The sequence below is a fragment of the Centroberyx affinis genome, unplaced genomic scaffold (genome assembly GCF_046629955.1).
Source record: "Centroberyx affinis isolate AG114_WGS23_722 - 3 ecotype Tasmania unplaced genomic scaffold, CSIRO-AGI_Caff_v1 ptg002082l_1, whole genome shotgun sequence".
In the NCBI taxonomy this organism is placed as follows: Eukaryota; Metazoa; Chordata; class Actinopteri; order Beryciformes; family Berycidae; genus Centroberyx; species Centroberyx affinis.
In genome coordinates, this window is record NW_027280409.1 from 62,033 (window position 1) to 87,635 (window position 25,603).

General features: G+C 42.5%; 1 protein-coding gene across 2 annotated transcripts; it reads right to left on the bottom strand.

Annotated features, from left to right (window-relative positions):
* Positions 1 to 1,996: 1,996 nt before the first annotated feature.
* rnpc3 (RNA-binding region (RNP1, RRM) containing 3) lies at positions 1,997 to 16,359 on the bottom strand. 2 transcript variants are annotated; one of them, XM_071531438.1, is made up of 15 exons: positions 16,220 to 16,359; positions 15,045 to 15,201; positions 14,816 to 14,863; positions 14,589 to 14,698; positions 14,393 to 14,482; positions 12,152 to 12,263; positions 11,362 to 11,430; positions 11,109 to 11,248; positions 10,519 to 10,644; positions 9,993 to 10,144; positions 7,692 to 7,874; positions 6,796 to 6,890; positions 6,491 to 6,549; positions 5,256 to 5,388; positions 1,997 to 2,465 (listed from the first exon to the last, which is right to left on the bottom strand). In XM_071531438.1, the coding sequence occupies exons 2-15, from the start codon at positions 15,195 to 15,197 to the stop codon at positions 2,397 to 2,399; spliced, it is 1,539 nt and encodes a 512-aa protein (XP_071387539.1). In that variant the 5' UTR covers positions 15,198 to 15,201; positions 16,220 to 16,359; the 3' UTR covers positions 1,997 to 2,396. The 2 variants fall into 2 exon arrangements, with proteins under 2 accessions (XP_071387539.1, XP_071387538.1); XM_071531437.1 differs by having other exon boundaries at positions 7,692 to 7,877.
* Positions 16,360 to 25,603: the final 9,244 nt, after the last annotated feature.

A 25,603-nucleotide genomic window follows, 5' to 3' on the forward strand; every position in this document is an offset into this window, starting at 1 on the left:
GACATATGAGCCGCGGGTCGGGACCGGGCGAGCATGCGTGATTGATAACGGCGTTATGCTCAGAGCTTCACCTGAGCGGGAGGCCGGACTCGAGAGCAGGGCCGGGGAGTTAACGGATCACAACGGCAGGTCTGTAAACCGTTAGTGCGAAAGATACACAGTGATCTGATTTCATACTTGAAATGGGTTACGAGAAAACGTGTTTGAAGAGAGAAAAAGGCATTGTGAGGTTATAGACACGTGTGGAAATAGTGGTTGATGGTTGCATATGGTGACAAGAGGCTTAGTCTTGTCTAGTCTTGTTTATTTATATAGCCCTTTATCACAAGCATGTGTCAAAGGGCTTTACATAGCATCATATACAGTGTATGTCATATACATGCTACATCATACAGTATATACACACATCATATAGATCATTAACTACATACTATACATCATTTTACTAGATTATATACATCATATACCATACTACACAAACACTTATTCCTATGGGTAATTTAAGGTCTTCAATTAACCTGACTTGCATGTCTTTGGACTGTAAGATTACATAAATGATATCTAAATTTGACAAAATTTCGATATCCAAAAGTAACAATTGCATTGCCTTACTACATTTCACTATTGCAGTGAATTACAATTTTACACATCCAATAATCTGAAATGGACACTATTTTTAAAGGAGTCTTACCAACCCTGCTCATGAATGACACTGCCACTGTTTCCTCTTAAACCATTAGAGTATATCTGTGGATTAAGATGCATATACAACATTATAAGAATCTGTCTGAATCAGTACAAGGTTTAGACACCACTACTCTCTCACTTAGAGAGGAAATCTAGCGAAATATACTTTATTATGAATTGCCTATCCCATGTCAACTGACAATATTAAGGCACAGATCATTGTACAAGATTATTCATGATTAGAATAAGTGATGTGTGGAAAAGGGATTTCTGTTGAAGAGATCTGCATCCTCCAGTACCTGCACTCACAATCAAATCCACTTGTCGCTCTCAATACTGTCATTCCAGTGCCACTTATTGTTTGTTTTGGAGTGAAAGTAGTGGGAGAGACTCCAATCCAAAACTATTCCATGACCCCTTTTCAAATTTCCAAAATGAGACTGAATTAAAAAGTAACCATCAACTACACGAACATTAAGCATGACAAAATCAAGGTTTATTATATTATAGCTGTCAACAAAAAAAAAGTCAGCAAGCAACAGCATTTTCCTCCAACAGGTCTAGACTGTTTTGGAGCCAGCCACAGCTTTTTGACATTTGACAGGATACAAGGAAAAAAAAAAGTTCACAAATGTCATGACTTTTCTAAAACTCTTCACCCTTTTATGATTTTTTAGAACTTCTCCAGGAAGACAAAACTATTTTAAAATTCCATGACTTCCAGGTTTTCCAGGAGCGTGAGAACCCTGAATTGAATTTTTCCTCTTTTAATGTCTTACCCATTATAGACATTACAAACTTTAATTTGGCTATGATTGACATATTCCCAGTGCGTTTTCCAACAGAGAGGACAAAAACAAATTGGATTTCCAAAAACTTCAGATATGATGGCTGTTTAGGGGAGCAGTTCACCCTCCAAGGTTTACTCTCCATAATCACACAGATGGGGCCAGCCAGGGATTGTACAGGTAAGCTAACCCAGTCCCAGCAATTTCCCACAGACCACAGTCTGTTTGGTTTGTTTGCCGTCTCTTCAGGACTGTGGTTTTTCCACTGTGTTGACACCCTACCATCTGCTGCTGAGCCAATCTAGATCTCATATATCTTCCCCTCTCTGTATTTACTCGGCTGTCTGTGCCGTCTTAAGTTTGGGACTAAAGATAATCAGTCATGATGGTTATACTGAAGTGTCCCTGCAAAATGGTGACATACGTTTCAGGCCTGTGCTAGTTCTGCAAAAAAAGATGAAAACACGACAAATGCTTTAATAAAATACTTTTATTTAAAAAATAAAGAAAGACTTGTGACGATCTTCACCTGCAATTAAGAGTCAGACAAGGTAGAGAGCGTTGTAAAGTAAAGTTTTAGATATTCGAAAATAGGTTTACTAAAGGGGTAAACTGAATTGAACACATGGGAAATAACATACAATAAGTTGCAGAAAAAAAAGCACAAGGCATGCAACTCAATCCTTTTGTGTTTAAACTACAATATATTTTCAGTGGCTTTAGGTTAAAAGGTTTGCCCAAAAATATTTTCCAAAGGATATGCCAGAATAAGGATACAAATGGTTCTGCTGGGCCACAATATCAACGCTCGACATCTTGAATAGTGTAAAAAGAAAATACCATTACAATGACAATGAAGCCCGTTTTAACGTTTTCGATATTTTCTTTCAACAGGATAGGAACCTCTCTCACCTGTCCAGTTCAGCGTTGTTTGGGTCCCTTCTTGGCGTCTGTGCCGTCCTGCTTGGGTCTGGCTGACCTGGCGAATTGCTGTGAGCTCGGAGTTAAGGTCTGGGAGCAGCAAACGTGGTCAAACAGACCGCTTTTCAAACAACAGGTTGAAGTTTACCCTATAATATATCCCATTTATTCATAGTCATTTTAATGTCAAAGTTGCATACTGCAGCTTTAAGCCAGGGAGGCCCTCTTTCTTGTCACACTCCCCACCTCGTATGAATTTAATCTGAGAAAATGTCTCGGATATTTGCTCATAAAATGCCAGAGTTCCAGCGGCCAAAATGGACCTTATAAGAGTTTGGGCCTCTCCTGCTGACCCCGAAGTCTTCATCCTCCCAGACAGTCAGTTCAATAAATTCAATGACGCCCACTGACATTCAACAATTCAACATAAGTCTTTCTTTCAGCTCACCAATCTTCGTAGTAGGGCTGTTAGACCCTTTAGCATCTAAAGAGACTTCACTGGCACTACTGGTCACACTGCAGTCTCTGGCTAGCACTGAAATAATCATTATAAGGAATCTAAATTGGGACTGGCTGTCCTCTGCCTCCGGCTGCTTAAAAAAACATTTGTACTGAGATGAACCTCACGCAACTTCTCGATACTCCGAAGAGAATCAAACCCAAGAACCAATCTGAGTCCACCTTACCACATGTGAGTTACAATCACAACCATTACAAGCACACTTCCTCTGGTATATTTCCACATTATATTAGGGATCACTGTACCGAACTTTCAAGGGCACAGTTCCTCAACAACTTTTGTGAGCAGTTCTTGCATGATGCGGCAATAGCCTTGATTTGTCCTTTTAAAAACACAGAATTTAGAAATACTAAAATAATTAAAGCCCGGCACAATGCATCCAAGCAAACATTTTGACATTGAATGCAAGTTGATACGACAACCTTCACCAACATTGAACACCCAAGTAAATATAGCAAAAAGATGAATGTGTCCAAAGCTGCTACCTGCATCGTTTTGTGAAATCAGGTCCTGATTGTCTTTCTGGTGTTCATTCAAAACAGTTTTCAAAGCTGGTTTGATATGAATTTTTACTGTGCTGTAATAATAGTGAAACTTCTGTGCTTGTTTGGCTTGACGCTGAACTTGGCCGCCTCCTGAACATCACTGTCCATCGAATGCTTGCTGAGATAAACACTAAAAGACACCTCTTCTGATTGGCTAAAACTTAAGCAGCTTAAAAACCAGTGCTCAGCATTGACAACAAGATGCGCGGCAGATTAACATCTAAATTAAATCTATGTCTGACAGGGATAAAATTCTGAAAAACAATTTAAATCTTTTGCTCTACTAGCACCACTCTGACTCTCCATGGATTTTCATACAGACGTAAATCATGCTTTACCTTTGAATGCTGCCTTTGAATACACTCCGTCGTTTTTCTACAAAGCAATATGACAGTCTAACCCTATCTCACCTTCCTCCTTACTTACTTACAACCCACATGCAGGACGAGATCTCAAAGCAAAGCGCATTGTAGAATCCACCGCTCATCCTCTGAACTTGGAAAGACCGCTATGCTGCCGCCATGCTAATTGGTCACGGGATGAACGTTAAAAGACCGTCAAAATCGACACCCTTGTTCCCGTTTGACAAGTTCAAGAGTTGATGTGTAATTATGGGTGTCGAGAGCAGGTACAGCGGTTAAGGACTGCTGATCCTTCTGAAAGTGTTGTGGGCCAAATCCAATGAAACATCTGTGATGAGCGGTGCCTACTTGATCACATACAGCCTCTTTTTTTATTACCTTAGTCACTTGTGGTATGACGTTTTCATATGCAATATGCTCTATTGTGTGATATTATATCTTAAGATGGATCAGCCTAAAATCTCAATGTAAAATTTATAAATAAGGGGATTACTGTTATTTGCGGTTGCATGAAAATGCACCTGGCAATATTGTCATTTCTGCTTGGTGCCTTTAGACTAACTAGAGAACTAGAAATGTCACTAGAGGACAATATGAGCAAGCTAGCAAAGATTTAAAAGGAAAATTCCACCCTTAGATACTCCATCATCAATTTGTGATGTTCACTGAGATATTTTGTGATGAAGTGATGTAATTCACTTTTTTGGTGAACCCACTTTCCCTCCACATGGCTCAACTACTTCAACTTAAGTCGGTGATCCCAGAATGCTTTTCAACAACCCCCAGAGAGAGGGCGTGAACTCGCAGCTTTCAATCGAAGGTGGATGCATGGCCTCATAAATATTTAAGTAGAACCAACAAGATCATTTTGCAATGAAATGTTTCTCAAGTTCAGGGTTCAGTGGCAGTAGCAGATTTCAAATGAGTATTCTTTCAATCAAATGTCAAACTAAAAAGTTGGTCAATGTATAGAAATTGATCTAAATTGATCTCTAACACCTTGAAGGTGTGCATTATGTCATGTTCTCTATCACACCTAATCTAATCTTGCGAGGCCGGGGCGCTCACACAGCTGTTGCTTGGAAACACACCGCGCACACAAATGCCTTTTGTCCTCATCCGCTTGTATGAGACAGACATCATCTGCCAGACAAGGGCGCAGTCTGACCTCAAATAAAAAAAGTTGTGTTCTGCATGGAGATTCTGACAAAACCCTGATACCACCTCGACAACAGAAGATAATGGTGAACTTTTGTTTGTCCAATGTTGAACTTGGGATTTTAGCGTCCACGAAGTGACATTACCCCAGCTGCTTAGTGGAGTCTACATAATCAAAAAAAGTCACGTAATCATACATCAAGTTGAAATGAAATCACAACAGCCCCCACCTCACCCACCCGTCTCTTCTTGGGAGAGGGGACGAAGAGGATACGACGACGAGGGGTTTGTCGTAGAGAACGTAGCCGTTGGTTTCCCGCAGGGCTTTCTCGGCGCTGCGCTCGCTGGGGAGCCCCACGAAGGCCTGCCCTTTCATCCGGCCCTCCTTCATTAACACGACGTCAAACCTGAGGGAGAAGGGGAGGCAGGGGGGGGGGGACACGTCGTTATCGGCGGCGACTTGCGGCTCGGCCGAGTCGACAGCGCGATGAAGCCGCTCGGCGTTGAGTGAGGAAAACGTCTATTTATAACCACATAGAATGGTGGTTCTCAATCGCGTTGCCGTCGAGGCCCAAGAGTCTGCAGGCTTTCATTCGAACCAAAAACTACAGCAGCTGACTTCACTGATTAGTTCCTTTTGCTAATCTGATCTCAGCTGCTGTAGTGGCACATGATTGACAACCACTGACAACCACTGATAGAAGTTAGAAATTTGCAAAGCAAGTAGGACTAACAACACTTTCTACCAATTTTCTATCAGATGCACAGCATGTTTAGTCATTCACACTTCACTAGCAGACTGTAATGGCTTTAAAACAGCAAATAAAAGCTTTGATCCAGAAAACGATCGAGGGCCAGTAAACACCCAAATGTTTCGTCAGCAGAGTTGCTTCTTCTAGTTCATCGCCAACATCTGTTTTAAGAGCCTAGCCCTCTGTTCAGCATTTGGTTTGATGACTCAGGAGGAGAATTCACGTGAAGCGCCGCTGGCGCACAAAAGTGAGTGTGAATGTTCGTCATGATCAGCACCTCAAGTTAGTTATGTATAAATAACATTACGTACAGTCGAGATAACCCAAACTTTTCAAGAGAAAGTGTCAGAAAGTGCTAGATTCTAAAATAGTTCACGAAAATCTGATAACAGACACACTCCTGGTGTGACGTGACTTGCAAACCATGTCAATAAGCTTCAGGTAGTGGAAGAAATATGATCATCAACACTGCATTTTTGGAACTGCAGGTGCTTGGTTTGATCCTGTGCTTTTGCTTGCAAGCTGACATTAACACAGAGGCTGGTTATCTGGTGGTAAGTTTTAGATGGAGGAGGAATCAATTGAGTCCATCTTCAACCACGTTAGTTTGAAAATTCAACTGGTCAGAGGGACTTTTACTTTAAACTCCGCTAAACACGTTGCATAAATTTGGGGTGAAGCGGTTGATCATGAATGAACAAGTTAAACCCTTTATAGAGAATGTTACTGTTACTGTGCAAAGGACAGCACAACATACATGTTCCTCTCGTCTTCGGACAAAGGGTCGATGTATCTTCCATAGATGTACTTCAGCTCCTGGAAGACAAATGATGAACAACAGCAGAAAAAGTCAAAGAAAAAGTAAAAACGTTACTGATACAATAAAGCGTAAAGTAAAGTGGGATCTATTGGGCATTAACTATACATCTCATGGCGAAATTAAACGTGAATGTTGATGATTTATAATGGACTTAAGCAATAAATTAATACTCGAAAATAGGCATTATATGCAGTTACCACAAACAGATTTTTAAGTGGGTCAAATGCTATAAATGCACCTACTTTCTCTTCCACTTGCTTAGCGATATTCTTCACGTACAGTCTGCAGGTTGGCTCGCCCGGTTCATAATTTTTAAACACAGACATCCTTTTTATCTCTGTTTTAAAAGAGAGAAGGGGGGGGGGGGGGGGGAACTCAGTAGACGCAAGGTGCATTGCAAAAATAGGTACAAAGGATCACAGGGCCTGCCTATACTGACATGAAGGCAAATTCAAAGTCATTTCAACTCCATGCCAACCGTTCAGTCGGTTTTATTTAAGCCGGAATGGACTGTAGAACTAAGAGATGCGCTGCAACATTAAAGCGACGATTAAATGTTTGATCTCAACACCTTGCAACTAGTTCTTTTTAGCGGTGACGTTAACATATACTAGCTCAGCTGGCGTATACTGTATCTGCATGGGGAAAATGTGCCGTGGGTGATTTGTTTCAATGGTAGGTTTGACGAACAGCCACGTCTTGCTCATCATGGAGGTAGAAGAAGATAGGGGTTTCTAGATATGCTATTGTATGGTATCAATTGGTGATAGAAAGTATCAAAAGGGACATTTATTTATATGAAAAAGTTGCAACTTAGTTCTTCCATGAACTAAAAATTATTCCTTTCTGGTTTTTCAGTGTTTTTCAGTTTATAAAATTTCTAAAGGCGTGAACAGTCTGGTTTCCACTCAGGCTTGCTATGGATAAAAACAGCTGAAAACCACCATGCCATGCCATGCAATAAATGTGTTAAACAAGTAGTGCAATACATTCTGGTGTATTCCTGAAGTGTGAGCCATTTGTAAAATACCCTGATATTCTAAGACTTCCCCAGATAATTTATCAAATCCCCTGATAGACCTTCTCAAACTTCTACAATATTCCAGGAATCCCATGCCCCTATATAGGTGAGGTTTACCGTCTCTGGACAGCCGTCCTTTCTCCAGCTCCTTCCTGGAGATGACGTCGGAGGGGAGGTTCTCCTCCTCCTCGCTGTCCTCCTCTTGCTGCTGGGAGGCCTGGGCGCTGGGGTACAGCTTCCCAAAGCCTTCGGCTCCCGGCGCCTCCTGACTGCCGCTGGCGACGGGCTCCCTCTCATCCTCTGCTGATGGAGACAATGTTACATGTAGCATTTTAACATCAATAAATCATTACCACACTAATTTTGAGACATTAGTATGATTACTGTAAACAAACAAGACTATCAGTGAGAGGACTGGCAGCCTCTACTGGCCTCTACACTGCATTTTACATTGGGTGCCACCAGATCAGATTTGGAGGGAAATCTGCTGGATTGCTTTACAGAACAGGAAGAGGGCGCTGTTCTTCCAGCACAAGCAGAGCCAACGCTTTCAGAGATTCGGGCGATGACAGATGGTGGAAGAGAGTGAAAGGCCGATGGAAGAATCACTTCCAACATGTTTATCCTCTTCAGTAAAGAGAGAGACGCCAAGGATGGGGGGGGGGCCGGAAGCAACATCCTCTTTGTGTTTATAGTAATTATATCACAATTAGATTGACTATGATATATTGATGTTTAAAAATGCTACAAATAGCACTTTTAAAAACTGGTCGAGGATTACAACAGCTCCATCGGTGATATTGTTTTGTCATGGTTTGATACAACGGATACTGTGCTTTGGTAGGAATATTAACAACTAGATGTGAGAATTGGTCACACTGATAATTGAAAGAGGAGAGGATCAAGGAGAAACTGTGCAAAGAGTGGACTATTGACGCATTCAGTCTACTTCAAACGAAGAACTGAGATCAATTCAAAATCCACTCCTGTTTTGCAAACATGAGTTTGAAAGGCAGTCGGGAAAATAACTCGGTGGCGGACTTTTGAGGAGTGCACACACACACACACACACACACACAGTAGATGGAATTACTAAGCGCAGTGAGCCTGTACAAATCCAGAGGGGGGGGGAAAAACTTGTCATCCACATATGGTGTATGTGTGTGTGCAGCGGAGCAAGAAGCGTTGGGAAGCTTTTCTGATACACTCACGGCAGAGAACTAGATCACTCCTTTCAAAATTATCCTCCTCCTTATCTCCCCCCCCCGCCTCCCCCTTTTTTTTTTCATTTAAATAGCTTGTTTATCGGATCCCACACCCCCCCCCACTTCCCCAAAACAAGACTAATCCAAAAAGCCAGCTGTCATAGTTTATCTTTCCCGTGCCTTTAGGAAATCTTTTGTGTTTGACTTTGAGATCTATTTTACTTCTCAGGGGCTTGCCAGGGAGTGAAGTCGTAGAAACAGGTAGCTAGAGAGAAGGGAGATAAGGCGAGCGGGGAGCTGCTCGGCTGACGGGTAACACGCACTGTGCCCCCAATGACATTTCCTTGTACAGATAATGGCAGAGCCTTTACAGTGCAAGTTCCCCCTGCGATACACTGCTGTCTAACACTCTGTTTTGACTTCGCCCACGGTAAGGGCTTCAACTGATGTCGACGGGAGCATCGAATGTGTGGAATCACCTCCTGTCTCATCGTGATAATTAATGTCATGTACGCTAGTGATACCCAAACCCCCCCCTCTTCCTTATACTGCTTTTTCCCCCAGAAGGAGGGTGGACAGTCCACTCAAGGTAAGTCTTTCTATTCTTTATTTAGACTGTGGGAAAGAAGCAAGGGTGACAGAGTGAGAGAAACACAGGTCAGAGAGCTGTGGCGGGATTCGATCCAAGGCCAGTGGAGGCATACACCTATCTCTAGGCGCACTTACTCATACTGTTTGGCAGAATACAGCCCAAATGCAGCGGCAACAGTGTGTCATCTTAGTTTAAATGTGCTACAGGACTTCCATATGATGCATTATAATTTTTGTTTGCTACCCACGGACTTGCTTTTCATTGGAAATCCTGGCTTTCTCTTCTCTGGTGGTTTAGAAACTTACCAGCCCACTGAAAAGTAGTGTAGAGATTTAGGAGCAAATCAGACAGAAACTCTCCTAGATCCTCCACGTTTAAAGTGTTAATCAGCTTATTGAGACTATTGTTTATGTCACTTTATTGTTGCTAGAATTACAGTGTGCTATCACATTTGATTGGTCAACTCATGGCAAATAGATAGAAATGCTTCTTTGACTTTGACCACTGGTTTAGTTCCAGCAATATGGTACCACATAAGCCAGAGGAGATCTTGGCTTTACTCGTAATGATGAACTAAGGAAGTGAATATCTAAGGTGAAGGTGGGTAAGTGGAGCCCTTACCTCCGCCCTCATCCGCAGACTCCGCCCCTCGATTTGGACCGCCGCCCTCCAATATGGCCGCCACTTCTGGAGCCGAAATGTGGAATTCAATTTTCTTCGGCCCGGCGGGTTGGGGCTGCTCAAAGACGTCGGAGGGCTGCAACACCGGAGCGCTGGGGGAGGCAGAGACAATCAGCGCTTCCCTCACCGCCGGCCTCTAAAACCGGCCACAATAAACTCGGCCCCTGAGCGGGTTAAGGGTTGGGATATTTTGTTTTCTGGTCAACCGGAGATATTTCCCAGTCTGCAACACGCGGCCGAGGGACACCGGGGTGTGTGTGTGTGTATTTATAGTTTCGAAACCGAGTTACGGGCTGTCATTAAGGGAGGGGTATGTGCCGTGCAGAAACAATAGTCTCCAGGTCACACGGGGCTATCTTTATGAGGAGGTTTTCGCCGCCTGCTTTTTTTTAGTGGGCTTATAAACAGTGTCTTCAAGAGGAAGCTGTGCGTGTGGACCGGGACGTGCATGAGTGCCTTGGCGTACCTCTGAGAGTCCGGTTTGGGAGCGTAGAGTAGATCCTTGATCTTGGGCTTCTTTCTCTTGGAGGCGGTTTTTGTTCTCAGGGGTCTCTTGCACGCTTGGTTGACCAGGCCCATCAAACGAACAATCCTGCAATAAAGCAAGCATAAGGAAAAGGGGAACAATTTCTACCCCGATATCCAAGCACAACCTGAATATTGAACATGCATTTATCTTCAAGTTTAAAAGGGGCAATAAGTAAGATTTTTACTGCCCCATAGCACAAAATAACCATAACATATCTGCAGGTTGATAATTTGCTATTGCATATATATCAACTCCCTGTGAGATTCTGAGATTTCTTGCTTTCAAAACTCCCAAAAACAGCCCAAACACTTCCAACCATTGGAATTGCAAGACCCTCCCACTTAATGCCTGTTTAAACCACTTTTGCTTTGAGACACATTAATACCGGCGAATGACACGTGAACACATGGGCTCTAATGAAAGCTGCCGTATGACGCCGAACAATATGAACGTCAAATCTTTTGCCCCAAGAAAAATCTCATAAGGAGTCGAGTCCTCTCTAATGTCAGCGGTTATTTGCGCCTCACCTCTCTTTGTTTTCGTCGTCTTCGCTCTCATACTCCGACTCCTCCTCGCTGGACAGCTCCATCTCCTCCTCCGGTAAAGGGGGGTAGTCGGGAGGCAAGGGGGGAGGCATGGGGACGGGCGGCACAGGGGGCAGCTGAAACTGCAGGGACCAGAGCGACACGGCTTGGCTCGAGAACACCTCTGACAGGTTTCACGAGCGCTAAGTTTCTCTAAAAGCTGGAATTCATTGGTATTGGTATTATATGGGCTTACCATGGGGGGTCTAGCTGTGATGGGGCCAAAGGGACACGGCAAATTCATCTTGTTCATCAGATGAAGAACCTGTGTAATAGGAGAGCCAAGTGTTAGTACAGTGATACCACTCTCAGGCTTAGTTATAGCTGTAAATTCAATTACACCAAGAGCTGTGTGGGAACTGGTAATATAAATACACTGCTGATCTCAAATAGACAGCATGTAACTCGGGCTCCATATGTAAAACCAGATTGCTAAGCTTTTGCGTTTTCATTTACAACACAAGGATCAAGGTGAGACTGAGGCTGAAGGGAGCTGCTGCTGGTGTGGCTAAGCATGCAGGCAGCTCCTCTGCGACACACTAGCGCCACCAAGACACCGGAGCAGGATGGAGCAGCGGTGAAAATCCAGGCGGCCCAGCTCCCAGGGAAATGTTAAACCCATAACTCATGCCTCCCACTTATGGTTTATTATTAATACTTGCTCCCCAAATTGAAATTTACAAGGCAAATGTTTGCTGTTTGATCTTTAAGAGGTTGGATGCAGTTCAAAAACCACTGGGACACTTATTCTGGAATGGGATTTCCATTTTACTATTTCAATCTGAAGCCTAGAAATGCTGTCATATTTGCATATTTTTAGTAAACTCCCACTTTTCAGATTGGGTTAAAAATAGGAAAGAATGAATTCAGAGACAAACATGAATAGCGCCAATGAAGACATAGAGGTGACCAACATCTGCACATGCAAAATTTCCAGGTATTAGCCGAGCACTAAAAATAATATGATTAACGCAGGATGTACTCACTTGAACATAAAACTTTGGCACACTCAAGAGGGCATGTGTTATATTTGTCAGAATTCCATTTGAAGGCGGTGGGTATAAATATTTCAAAGTGGGATTTGATTGAAATTTCAACCTGGAAGAGAGAGAGAGAGAGAGAGAGAGAGAGAGAGAGAGAGAGAGAGAAAAAAAGAGAGAGAGAGAGAGGGAAAAAGGAGAGTTGGTTACAGGAAAATCTGCAGTTGCAACTTGCTACCTTAAGAACAATACCTCACAAAACATGTCAAAATAATGGGGACACATGAATATGTGAGCAGGCTAGTGAGCTTTAGCTAGGTGGCTTATTCTTCAAATGACGAGCACTCCACAACCAAAATGTAAAATCCAGCCATTAAGGGACATTGGGACCAGCGTGCCACGTCAGCACCAAGGCTTGTCCTCATGTAATAATAACTTTCATAGGCCAAGTCTGGGCACGGCACGAGAGGACAAATCTAATTCAGCCCAGGTCTAATAAGCCCAGCCTGGGAGTGTGAGTGCAGTGGATGTAATGTGGGATGACAGAGAGACTTGTGTTACAGCAATCCTGCTGGGATTGGGAAGAATAATCAAAAGTTATCAGTCACAAGACAGTTAGCGTTAGATTTAATCAATTTAATTAAGCAACAGTCGACAAATATGAGTTTTTGAAAGCCAATAACAATACCAATATTTTTGGACTGACGCTGCCGCCTTTTGTTCTGATATCCAACATCTTTATGACTATTTTAATGTCAAAACATTACAAGTGTTCAGTGGTTCCCCCAGAATTTTGCAGAAAAGCCTCTGAAACAGCATTTAAACACTTAGACACTAAAACTCTCAATTGAAGTCCACGATAATAAGAAGAAAAAGAAGAAGAAAAAAACATTCATGCATACTTGTATGGAATCCAATCAAAACGTCTCATTAGAATCAGTTCAGGTTAAAGTCTTTCCATAGACCAGTGTAGTATTGATCAATTATACAGTAAACATGTAATCAAACTAACAGCATCATATCAGAGGTGGACGACAGTGACTGGCTGACATCAACATTTTAGTACATGGCCCAATATGTCAGTCTAACCTAAACTAAACGACACGTTCCCCTCACCTAAAACCTTGTTGGAACCAATATTAGAATATGCTGCTCTTTAATACGAGGGGAAGGAGATTGGATTTCTGTAGCTGGCGCAGTGCAGATTGTCAGCCTTGGAGCGAGGGGTATCAAAGACCACCTGGTGCCACCAACTGGCAGGACAGACGGCCTGTCAGGCGCACGGTGGCGGCCTGGCCGTCTAATTGGGCGCGAGGCCGCTGACAGCTCCTGACTGCAGCTCTCAGATTCCCATCCAGACTTACACTGTCAGCTAGCCTGCAGGCAGCGGGGAGGCAGCGAGGCAGGCAGCAGCCAGGCTGGAGGCCAGTGAATACCAAACCTGACAGCACTTTAACCAGGTTTGGAGTGCATGTGTCGCACATGCATACTTGATTGTGAGGGGGAGAAATTGGATTATGACTTCCCCTCGCACACCCCGGGGAATATCGAGGTAGGTTCAATTACCAAAACACGGGATGTGATGTAAACATTCCTGGGCGAGCTTTCATTCTAGGGTTCAACTAATATGGGTTTTTGAAGGCTGACACTCATATTGTTAGACAGAAGCTGCCGACAATGTTTTGTGCCGATGTCCAAAACCCAATTCGGATGTCAATAGAACGATGTCCTAACCGACAAACAGTGACTATAGAGGGCATCAGGCTATGTTATCATAAATCTACAGGACCATCAGACAGGCAGCACCACTCACCAGCCACCTGATCTAAATGTCATAAGGTTGAGTGTGTGAGTGCCTATGTGTCACCACACAGAAATCACATTAAGTTTCAATTAACATTAGGCTAGTTAACCCATCCAGACACTGATGCATTGTGTAGAGCAGCTTAACAGCCTGATCAATGCTAGGCATTGTTTTGCTTGGATTTGATTGGCTCACAGTCAGAGAATGTGTATAGTGGTAAGAAGGGACAATGTTTGAGAGCAGGCATACAACCAAGGAATTCAAGTGAGCAGGTGGGCAGGTGAATCTTATTGAACTATCCACCAAAGACACATTTTACTGCCATTTGACAGCTGACCCTGCTGGCTTGAAACAGCCCGCTCAGTTCAGAAATCAAAAGAGGTTTCACGTCACACCAACATTATGTTATTAACTGAATCTATGCACATACATGCCACACTTACCCGAGGTTAGGCGCAACGCCTGTCTCTATGAGGGGAATGCTTGGCTCTTTCTTCTCCCGTTTCCTCTGCTCTCCTTTATTACCTTTCGTACTGGAAAAAAAAGAAAGAAAGCATTTTTTCCTACATGAAAGCAACGTCTGGATTTATCTCAGATGAAGGTCATAGCTCATACATCTAGGTGGTTTAGGAAAGTTACCTGTCTGACACTGGTGGGTCCTTCAATACTGTGACATGATCTTGGCCTTTGGCAAACTCCACAACAAGCGTATGATTAAGAATCTGTAGCTGATGGAGCCTGCTGAGAGCCTAAAAGAGATGCAAGGGGGAGCACACAATTCAGATTAAGTGAAATGTTGTCTATACATCTATGCAAGCATGTCTTAAACTTAATCCAATTGCAACCACTATAAAAACAAAACTCACCTTTTCTGCAGACCTCTCACTGCCGAAGGATGCAAAAGCTGCATGTTTCTGTGGAAATATAAAAATGTCTTGTATGATACTGTCTGCACAAAATGATAAGCCAGGCCAGCCCAGTATAGCGCGGGTTGTTTCTGTCATTTCATTCTACATGTGAACAGATTTCAAGCAACAGAATAGGTAAACTTAAATGAATTTCTGGCTCACAAGGTGTCAGCCAGGCACAACCTACCAGAGGACCTCTCTTTGAGAAGGCCCTGACCGACTCCGCTCCAAAATATTTCAGGAGGTCCTCCTTCTCGTCCTGGCTCAGCTCAGCTGGTAAGTGGCGGATAAGCAGTGTCTTGCTGGGTTTTGTCTGGATTAGTGCCTCATTCTTGTCCATTTCACTGTAGGAGGGCAGAGGAATACCATAGTTAAACACCACTAGTTTTATTCATTACTAGCCATTTTCTAAGAATTTGTTCAAAATCCACATCTAAAGCCCCTGACTATACTTGCACCATCTGCGGAAATGCTGTTGCCCCAATAGTGGCTTTGATTGTATTTAGACTCATTCAGAGCACCACATTTTTTCCCACTCTACCAACTTGACTGAAATCACTGATAAGTGGAATGGAACCAAGATTGCCTTGTTGCAGCACTTATTAAACTACGTTTGACTTAATGAATTAATGGATACATGAAGAACTTCAATGTGGGTGCAAGCATGACTACTGCTTTTTATAATGCCACATACTGTATGTCCCTGTGTGTTACTGACTTTAGTTATTGTGTATTGCTGCTATTACCAACCTCCTAATGTTATAACAGTCCACAACTATGTTTAATGTATATAGCTTAGCCCTTCATAACGATAAGTTCACAGGCTAATGTTAGCATTAAATAGTTATTTTAGCCGATACATTCTGTGCTCCACGACGTACTCCATGCAAAATTCTGTTAGCTTAACGTCGCAAAAGTACACGGTAATAACATTACGACTTGAAACAATAGATAGGTAAAACAATATGATTTCTGAATCATTAGGGTTTTCTGGTAAATATGAATTATTGGTTTTAGGAATAAGAATATGAATTAGAATTGGTTTACAGTGCTACCGCTACCACCCTGCATGGGGTAACGTTATTTTGGTCAAAGAAGATTGTGAGAACAGCAGGCGAACCAAATATAACAGTTGACATATAGTAATACATGCGGCTTTTATCGAAACTAGTACTGCCGAATTGAAGAGGGGTTCCTAATAGTTCGTAAAAGTACGTAAGTCATGTTCTACCAGGTCTGTAAACTTTGCCGATAAGAAAGGTAGCATTAAACTCCTATTTTTTAACAGAGTTCGGCGCAATGCTATCGGTAATATTAGCTCAATGCTAATGATGCACAAAGCCAGCAGCAAGTTCTCTTTGCCTCGTTATCTTTTCTCACCGTTGGAAAATGCAGCTACCAGTACGCTGCAAATAACTCACATTCAGATACTAAACAATTTAAAGAGCTTTAGGTTTATTTGATAACATACATGCCTGCTAAATAGCATGCAGCTAACTAACTGGTAACAAACCCACGGATGCAACTTCCGCCCAAAACAATCGATGATTGGTTATTTATGTTACATTCAAGTCCTATGAGAAAAACTGTAGATACCAGCTTCCTGCTAGAAAACAACGTTCACTAATAATAAATACTCCTTGAAAATACCGTTCGCCTCAGCTTCCAGCTCATAAATAATACATCATGAGAACATAAGACGTAGCTTACTGGACTGGACTACCCGCTGTTTGAGAAGAAATATTGCTGTATTAAATTTAAGGTATAAATGCATTAGACTTAAATTAGCCCTGCTTTAAAGATCAGAATTACCTCAACTTGAGCCTGAATATGCGTCAGTCTCTCAGCAGTCCTGATGTGGTTTGACGATGGACCCCAAAAATCGTTGCTATTAAACGTAAAGACCTTTTTTTCCAATAGTACTTGAATGCAGCATTACGTTACCCATTATTTAGAGCGCCAACGTTGTAGTTCTTGTTTTTCACCAGCAGGTGTCAACCTCAGCACACAAAATAACAGCTGCGTCTGACATTTCTAATTATGCTGAGTAACAAATGGTTCAGCATCACTTAGCCTCCTCAACCAATGTCATATTCAAAAAACTAATCATGAATTAATCAAAACTTCCTGTGAAGTGATGCAAATCACATTATAAAGTTTTAAACCTGGTAAACAATGACAATTTCAAACGACCTTTATTAAAAAATCGAATTATATTGTTGGGTTTTGTGGAACAAAGGTGACTCTAGATTAGCGAGGGACGATCGAAGGTGCAGGTGCAAGTCTCTCTCTCTCTCTCTCTCTCTCTCTCTCTCTCTGTCTCTCCCTTCCTCTTTCACTTTCTACATACATTAGTAGATGCTACAGGAGTGAAAGGAGCATAAAATGAACCTTATATCATTTTTCTAGGCCTTTATCAATGCCTGGAGACAGAAGGAAGGTTCTTTTTTATTATGGGGTGAATGTGGGCCAACTTAGGGAAGCACTCTCCCGCTCCTGTCCGGCCTTATGAAGGTCTTCAGCTTCCCCACCCCCCCCCCCACCCAGCACCCCCCGAAAAAAAGAAAAAAAAAATCTCCCCTACACTTTCTCGAGATGCCTCCAAATTCCTGGGCAAATGAAGCCTTTTCTTTGAGGAGGGACGCGGGGGCATTCCTCAACCGGGGGGACACAATAGCCCCCTTTCAGCGTGGGCCCGGCTCTGAAATTTCACAGGTGATGGGAGGACCGGGCGGACACTCGATCCTCCTCCTCTGCCGCGGACGTAAAGCGCCGGGGCGGAGGGAGAGAGAGGAGGAGGCCGGGAGATGCTGATCGAGAGCGCGGCCGCCAGGGAGAGAGGGGGAGAGGAGACTCGGGTTCGACCGATATCGGCTCCTCAAGGCCGATTACTGAGATTTGTTTGGGATGGGGCAATATTTTGGGTTTTAAATTTGACAACAAGGGCATGTATGCAGTGTTTTCCCCTAGGAATTGTATTCTTGTCAGGGTGGAAAAACCTCTGAATCAGCATTTAGACCATCATGGGACACTAAAACTCCACTGAAATCCAATTATTTTAGGGTTAGCAGGGGTAGGTTGAGCCATCTCTCCTATTCAGTGGTAGGGGAAACTACTTCTACCACTACTACTACTCCTAATAACAATAATAGTAATAATAAAACATACTCCTGCATACTTGTGTGGAATTTGATCAAAATCTCATTAGAATCACTTCAGGTTAAGGTCTTCCCATAGACAACCAGTGTAGTATTGATCAATTCTACAATAAATATGGAATCAATCAAACAGCTGGATCATTTTTAACATCAACCCGACATATCGGTCTATCCTCACAAGTGAGGTGAAGTGGAAAGGGGGTTGGACTGCGGAGGGGAAGAAGAGCCGGGGGTGGAAACTGGACAAGTGCAGAGTTTCAGGCGGTGAGACGGACAAGCGGCTGTTGCTGCCTCTGTCGGCAAGCTGAGGTAATGATAGAGTCAAAAAAAATATATAATGAAAGGCCTCTAATCCTGTCAGCAAGACATTATAAGGTACAAATCAGTCACCATGATGAACATTGACGTTTGTAGCTCAGTCATTTAGATGGCGCTCTCATCAGCTTTTTCCAGACCTTAAAATTGACTTCACAAAAACCCAGTAGCCTCTTGACTATTAATTAGACAGCTTAGGTTCACTGGAGAAAGGCTAGCATACAAACACAGCAAACGTAAAAAGCTTTCATGAACTAATCAGATAGAGAGCAGCAGAACAGATATTTAGTTATATGAAAATTTAAAATGAAAATTACTCAGCAGATTATTACTTTAAAGGGAGGTCTCTATAAACTCACACTTAAAAAACGTGTCTTAATAGCTGGTTTGGTTCAGTTCTCAGTCAAACTGTAATGGCTTATTTCTGAGTCTGGGTGTGTTGGCAATTACTTCACCCTCGTCTGTCAACGTATGTCCTGAGAGGTTGTGAGCCCACATAAGTGATTACTTTCTGAAAAGACTTTCTAGACTTAACTCCTTGAAGACCTGCTCTTCCTACAGTATTAGATATTGGCTCGGTTGCTAGACCATAGAGCGTATGACTACGGCGGCCATTTTGAACTTGTGTCACACTCGGGGTGGGAATCTCTACCTGGGAAGAGTGAGTACAGCCCAGCTATATCCTACTGCTGTGTACCAAGATGCACATGGTACAAACATTGGGAATTGGACAAACATTTATCATTTCACAGATTCCCCATTGAAAAACATATTAGAAACGAATGTCTCTCAAGAATCCAGAGGGATATAGGCTCACAATTAAATTTGCCCACTATAGCTAGCTACCAGAAGGTCGCTAGCTAGCAGCTAACCAGCTAGTAAGCTAGCTAACCTTCAAGCAGTCATTGTAGTTTCTGAGATCTCTAGCTAATTTGCTTGTGCTTGTCATATGAGATTTAAGGTAAATATGACTTGCCGACAGGGAAAAAACTATTTATGTCAACCAATTACAAGTAGGATATAGGCTAAATGGAACTTTTTTGCATGCTTCGATTTCTCCCATGTGACGTCACAAATTGCGGCGATGTCAACACAAGCAGTAAATATCCAAAGCGAATCCACTGATGTCAACATCCAAGACAAAAATCTAAATTCTGGGTGAGTAATGACTGCTGCAGTTTGTTTATACGTAGTATTTGTCTATCTGAAGTCCTCACTCGTGTTAAAGTAGTGTTCAAAATGTCTGTCGTGGGAGTAACGCAAATAATGTCATATGGGAAGCAGCGGAACAATGGGATGACATCTCGTTGCTACAAATTGTAAGTGTTCACATGTTTAACTGATTGGAACACCCATATTCAAAATAATTTGGTAAAAAAGAAAATTCCACATGTTCTATTTTCTTTGCTGTATCATTTTGCTGCTGCAATGGTCCAATTTCACCTGGGGAATCATTCAAGTTTTATGTTATCTTACCTTGCTTCAGATATTCTCTAAAGGAGATATAGCAGCACAAAACAAAGAGTTTGGTTTTAATAATAATATCTATGTGATGCTCATCATGCTTTCATGCCGATACTGTACAGAATGTCTGTCATGCATACTGTATGCACATATATCAACAGGATAAACCCTTTATATTGTAATTCGTCATCAGGTTAAAGTTGCTTCTTACTGTTTTTAAAGGGGCCCTATTATAGGAATTCAAATATTCTTCTATTTTTATACGATCAAAGATGTTTAATGAAGACAAAATCGGATTTTAGTTGCAATGATTTTTTTTTAAATGTTTGAATTGGATTTCTTTTTTACAGGCAGCTTCAGACCAACTACAGCATCACAGCTGGACTCGGTCCTGATTGGCTCCCTCACTACAGAATTACAGAAATCGTGAAGAACATTTTTCTTATCCTGAGCCATAATATACTTGAAAACAAAGTAATGTCAACTGAATAATACTGAACCTTTAAGGAACAAAAGGTATAGTATACGCTGAGGTGTTGATCTAGTGATGTCTATAGAGGTTTAGAAGAAGAGGTTTAGAGAAGGTCCTCAGAGAAGACTCAGCACCTTCAACAGGCTCCTATAGTCTTGATCAACTCCCCATGGCCTGTATACTCCCTGCCTGGGCAGAGAGGGAAGGCTAATACCACCCTAGACAGTAAACTCAGGTCATGTCCAGCCTCCTAGCTTTTAAATGGACCCTTTCATGACTGGGGCTCTGAATGGGGCAGCGGGGCCTCAGTGGTGGGATAGTGTGTGTTTCCAGCAACCTGCATGGAAAACGCAGTCAGGCACTCCTGAGCGTATCACACTTCCATTGTGCCTCTACAGATGTGTCAAATACAAGGATTGGTTTATTTTCCTGGCACATTGGAGTTTGGGGGGGTGATTTGTTATGTATCATGGTTCAACTTGGGTTTATGAAGGCCGTGAACAATATTTTTGGATGGAAGATGCTGATATTTTGTGCCGATATGCAATAACTTTAAATTTGACCATTTTCATTCACTTTCAAAACTTAGTATTCAGTGTTTCCCCCAGAATCTTATTGTCAGGATGGAAAAAGCCTCTGAAACAGCATTTAGACCATCATGGGACACTAAAACTCTCCATTGAAATCCAGGATAATAAAAATAAGTATTTAATTGGGACTCCAGATAGTTTTTATACTGCCAATAATATTAGCAGGAGGCAGCTGCATCCCTGACTTTTCCCTTGTCTGTCTGTTTGACTGTGTGTGTGCGTGTGTGTGTATGCGCGTGTGTGTGTGTGTTTGACAAAGCCCATCTCTCGGATTGGTGTGGAATGCCAGTGCATAGTGACTTGGGTTTCAAGTCTGCACTTTCCTCCCTCTCAGAGCCAGTGATCCTTCAGCACTGGCCTGTAACTGGCCTTGGTTACAGAAGCATTCAAGCCGAGCTAATTGTTTGACCAGGCTATTTATACGTTTGCACAAGTAAGCCGTTGTGAACAGTGGCTTCCACAAATTGAGAAACCTTCCCAAGAGATGAGCCATCAGGCCAGGTTTATTTGTGAAATAAACACAATGCCTGCGACTGCTCTGATATAATGTGGCCCTTGTACAGTAGCAGTGTACTTGCTTTTATTATTATTGTATTAGTCTGTCACAACCTGGATAACAAGTGTCTTTAGAGACCAAAACTGAAAGGCTGAGTTCAGATGGGTTACAGAAAATAGACATTTGCTGAGAACGAGCATACCACCAGTTACTGGTCACATCAATAGAGAAGATGCCTGAAAAAGTATGTTGCTTGCTGTGGTGTGACTGTAGGTCCAATCAGTAATGTTAGTAAGGGAATGGACAAAGGTAGATTGTTTCCAAATGTAGGTTACTGTGACACAGTAAACTGTCTTGTCTTTTATGGGCTCAATAAAGAGTCAAAAAGATTTTGAGCTTGTAAAAAAGATTCAGAGCTTGTGAAATTATTTTTGCAAATAATTTGAGACTTGCAGTTGTATATCACTATTTGTGAACATGAGAAACAATTTTGCATGAATGTATTTTAATGTGTGAATGTGTAAAAAAGATTTAAGCAAACAAAAATAATGTGTAAATGTGTAGAAAAGATTTGTAGGACAAATGATTTCACATGTGAGGTTGCAAGAAAAATCAGAGCAAACAGATCTAGTTTTGTGAATGTGTAATGAAAGATCCAGAGCAGCAAACTGCGTGAAAAATGTCGCTCAAAGTTTAAGTCTGTTCATGTGACATCCAGGTTACAAGCACCGATTTTTTACCCTGTTTTGCCTCCGGAGTCTACTAGCCAATGGCAAAAATCATTTCACAAGCTCAGAATCTTTTTTACAAGCTCAAAATGAAATCTATCAAATGTCTGTGGTGGGTGGCAAGTTGGACATTAAGAAACGCAACCGTCTGTCCACAGCTGCTGTTACCCAAGAGCTGAGGACCTTCAATATGGCCGCCAGAATATGTGTTACATCACCTGAAAGCCTTGTATAACCATCAATAACTAACAATCATAGCTATTTGGTGGTTGGTTACACACATACATACATATACACCATAACATAAGTGCAGGATTTTAAAGCACGAGAGGCCACAGGTGTAAGCATTATTACATTATAGGCTACTGCTATAAAATAAACACCTTTGTCCCTGAGATAGAGTAGAAATTTCCCACATTTCCGTTACATTACAGGCTATTTACATGAACATAGACAGGATATAATAGCATGCTGTTTACACAAGGCTTGTATCCATGTTGTATTTAATCAATCTCAGTCCAGCTGAAAGATATATGAAGTGTGAGTGCTCCAAGACCAATGTGGCCCACAGATGTGCCCTATTCTGAATGGAGGAATAAAATTCATCCTGGGTATAATTCATTTATAATAATAATTTAATTATCATTATAATTATTTCATTCATCATCATGATCTGTCTCTGTTTTCATTCTGTAGCAAAGGTAAGGAAGCAAATGCACCTTCCTTACCTTTGCTTGCTCTCTTCTGAAATTGCTGAGAATCCATGGATGGAATACAAGATAATTTCTGTTTTGTTCTCAACCTAAACAATGCTTAAAAAAAAGGGAGGAGCCGTGTAGATACTCGCATGTACTTACAGCTGCATAGAGCAGATAGGACAGAGGTAGATAATCATGGCGCAGGGTGGCTCTCAGGCAGAGAGCTAACCTCTAATTCTCAAGTCTCTACAGCTGATCAGAATCCAGGCAGAGTCATAAATAATATGAATTATTTTTGTTGTCTCGGTTTAATCAGTACTTCCCAGCAAACATTTGACGGACGACGAAGAGGAGGAGGCAGCCAAGTTCAACACCTTAGGTTTACATGACATGCAGGTTCAAATGTACTGATACTGATGTATCCTATAATTTAGCACATCAAGCATTAGCAGAGGAGTTGGAAAAGCTCTTTAAAGCCGCACAAGGCAAGATTCATTTGTAAGAAAACCACGGTGAGAACCGATCTATACCCTGCGGACGTACGTCAGCCATGATGTTCACGATGAGAAAGTTCTGCGTTAGAAGATGAAGTAGCAGTCTTCTGGAATTCTACAGGTGAAAGTTAACGCAGAATTCAACAGTCTTTAAGAAGAAACTCTTCCATTTTGGGATGCAGGTACAAAGACTTCCAACTGGAGAGACTTTCCCCGGACAATTTACGGCTGGACGGTGCTAGACCCTCTGCGTCTCACTGGTCTCTATGATTAATGATGATGAGGGGCCTCTGTTAGTGTAACCCGCTCTCCTTATGGACCGACTTAAACCATTGGATGTGTTTATTTGTCCGCTGTCTTCCGGGCCACGTAGGAACAGGCTGGGCGGAGGTAGGTAGGAACGTGGAGAGGGATCAAACACGGTGTCACCCGCTCTGGAAGGAGACCCTGCCGAGGGTGACGGGAGGTCAGGAATCCAGCGCGAAGGCAGAATGCGAGGAATGTTGCCTGCAGACCCGAGCGCAGAAACCCAGCGACCACGGACAGATACGATCTAAGGATTCGCAGAGTAATGGCTCAGGGTCAGAGTTACAGGATGAGTAATGTTACCCGAGTGTCAGGGTCCAAAAGCATAACCGTGCAAAATGAAGGGAAGTTGTTTTAGGGAGTGTCACCGGACAGCTGTGCAGTGAAGACGCTCCGTAGTTTATTTGTGCAAACGTCTTCTGAACATGATAGATGATGTTCTCTACCTCAGGTGACGCAAAGTACCACTCAGCAAATTATTGTTCCACATTCTGCCGTGTCCGGATTCACATGTAACTCAAAGCGCATGAAGAATGACAGTTCAAACATTTACTTTCCCACTTAAAGACCTGCTTAGATACCATTATATGTGGTTTGAGGAGACCACTGTGGCCTGGCGTATGAAGCTTATGGTCTGTGGTTTCAGACAGCCAATCATTTCCACTCTCATATATCCAGGAATATGACACTCATATTGCCAGGTACATGAGAAGAGATTTGTTTTAGGAGTTCAACTGTCTTTAGACATGTAGACATTTGCACATTGCAATCAAATGATACAGCCTCGTCAAATGAGGAACTTTGTTTTGATTTAGCATTTTACATCTTGGGCATTTAGCTGATGCTCATATTCAGAGTTACTTACAGGTACAACAGTAGAATAAGCTTCATTACAGGCAATAGATAGAGTTCAAGGATCAAATTCCACTGTGTGTACACAGCAAAATTTTAGATTTGATGCATGTTAAGTTTGACTGAAAGTGGGAGTGTGTTGACATGTTGATGCTTCATAGCCTAGATAAGGCTCCCATCTTTCCAACACTCCTTTAGTTCATCTGTATCCTGGGGGTTGGGAGTGGCCCTGTCATCCCCCCCCCCCCCCCCTTGAAAATCTATATGAAGCCTAGATTTTGCTGTCTTTTGTGATAAACGTCAATATCTCCTTGGAATTCTTGGGCAGGTTGCAAATGATTTGTATGCATCGTTTGACAAAAGAAGTCATTTCCACACCGGGGAAGGGTTTAGCTGTTTTGCGTGCCTCGTGGATCCACTGTCAGCTGGCATTTTTTGCCTCTCTCTCAGCGAAAATGAGAACCAAACACACCCCTCCTTGAAGCTGCAACAGCTTTCAACTGAGCCCAAGCCCTTCTTACAAAGTTAGCAACCAAGCACTCTCCTTTCTTCACAGAAACCATAATGTATATGCTTCGACACAGCTGTTCTATTTCAGCTCAAAGATCCCTCAATCACTAATTTTGCCAAGGAGTCCTGCGCCCTGTGTTCTCCTTTGCCGCGCCGTTTGATGTTCCGTCCCTCCACCTCGCCCCAATCCACCGGTTCAGCCGAACTGCCCTCTGCTAACTGCAAATTATCTCTCTAATGCGCGGGCACCACCCTAGGCTTGACTGGACCACATGGTGAACGGAGCCACGCGGCTGGACCGCAACAGGGGTCGTCCGCTCTTCGCTGCAGGGACTATCCCGGAGAGGAACGATGTTCGCTGGGGACATTTTAGGCTTTCGTCCCCTTTGTGACCAAAAAAGATGTCTTAATAGCAGTGGCTGTTTAGTGATGTGGTTGCAACTTGTCTGGGCTCTGGGTGCAGGAGAAATTTCCATGTAAGACGACACTAATCTTATTTTCTCTTTGGTGAACTGTGACATTGCCTCCAAATGGCCTACTTCTGAACTAACCTTACATACGTGCTTAACAGCTGACAAGATCCAAAGACCGTCAGCTCACCATGATATATTAGACATTGGCTTTGCCCAGTCATCACCATCCCTACAAAGAATTCCTCCCACT